At 39.8% G+C, this 1,457-nt stretch overlaps 1 protein-coding gene across 1 annotated transcript in view; it reads left to right on the forward strand.

Moving 5' to 3' along the window:
• LOC128250638 (calcium homeostasis endoplasmic reticulum protein-like) overlaps positions 1–1,457 on the forward strand; it is a 36,329-nt gene that overhangs the window by 17,599 nt on the left and 17,273 nt on the right. The window contains exon 5 of the mRNA XM_052976151.1: positions 1,399–1,449. Coding sequence (XP_052832111.1) covers positions 1,399–1,449 — 51 coding nt within the window. The remainder of the gene's footprint in view (positions 1–1,398; positions 1,450–1,457) is intronic.

The following is a 1,457-nucleotide window of genomic DNA, read 5'->3' on the forward strand; positions in this document are numbered from 1 at the left end:
TATATATATATATATATATATATATATATATATATATATGTACTGGATTGTAACCTGGTACTGCTCTCCAGCTTACCAGTCAAACCGTCTGACCCATGCCAGCATGGAAAATGGACACTAAATGATGATGATGATGATGATAACTCTCAGACTTATTTTTGAGTTCTTTATTCTCAGTGGCCAGACAGCTTCTTTTGGAATTTGTCGCCCTTGGATTGTGTATGGGTGGGTGTGCATGTGTGTATTACTGTCCCCTTGTCTTGACATCACATGATACTTGTGAAACAAAGATCACCATCATGCAAACGACATCCTTCATTTCCAGTCCTCTGTAAAAACACATCTGGTCTCAAGAAAATATTACCTTACTTGAAAACAGGTGAAGGATGGTGACAGAAAAAATGTCCAACCACAGAAAATCTACCTCAATGAAGAAGAGGGGATGTTAAAACAATGAATGTGTGTGTGTGTGTGTGAGAGAGAGACTGTCTTAGTTTACATTTGTACTCTGCAAAAGTAATTCTTTATGGGTAGTATTGTTGTCAACAAATTATCCATTTGTTTCATGCCATTGGAAACGTGTGAAATAAGACATCCTTTTGTTTGAAAATCAGGTGAGAGTAAGCAGCAAGTGGGGTATCTGATTGTAGAACAACGCCTCAATGATGTTTCCATCTAACTCATGTTGGCACGGAAAAACAGATGTAAAACAGATGAACAAATACATGTGTGTGCATATGTATGCACATGAATATGCATATGTGCATCTATATATATATGTGTGTGTGTGTGTGTCTCAAGCTCTTAACTTCCTAGACAGGGTGAAACTTTGTAACAAAACTTGTTTTGGGTTGTTTTTAACTTGATGGAGCACATCCTTCTCCAGTCTGCTCACATCCGATTTTTTTATAGACATAGTTGCTGATCCCTTAAAGTGGAAGAGGGAGACCCAGGAAGACATGGGATGAAGTATTGAAGGCCGATCTCAAGACACTGAGCCTTACAAAGGAGATGACTAACGGCTGAGATGTCTGGTGCTTTGCTGTACTGAAGAAGACCCACCCACCACAGCAGAAGTGGTACCAGTGCTGGTGCCAGGTTAAAAGCACCCAGTACACTCTGTGGAGTGGTTGGCATTAGGAAAGGCATCCAGCCATAGAAACCATGCTAGAACAGACAATGGAACCTGGTGTGGCCCTTTGCCTAACTCAGATCAAATCATCCAACCCATGCCAGCATGGAGAATGGATGTTAAATGATGATGATGATGATGATGGAGAGAGAGACAGACAGTGTGTGTGTGTGTGTGTGTGCGCGTGTGTTCACAGAACATTATCCTAACAAAATATATATCATACATATAATTTAGCACATGTCCATATTTTTCTGCCATTTCAGTTGCTGAATTTATGGGATTCTAATAAATACTTTGACACAGAAACAATCAGGGTGAGTAC

Source organism: Octopus bimaculoides, chromosome 23 (assembly GCF_001194135.2).
Source record: "Octopus bimaculoides isolate UCB-OBI-ISO-001 chromosome 23, ASM119413v2, whole genome shotgun sequence".
Taxonomy (NCBI): Eukaryota; Metazoa; Mollusca; class Cephalopoda; order Octopoda; family Octopodidae; genus Octopus; species Octopus bimaculoides.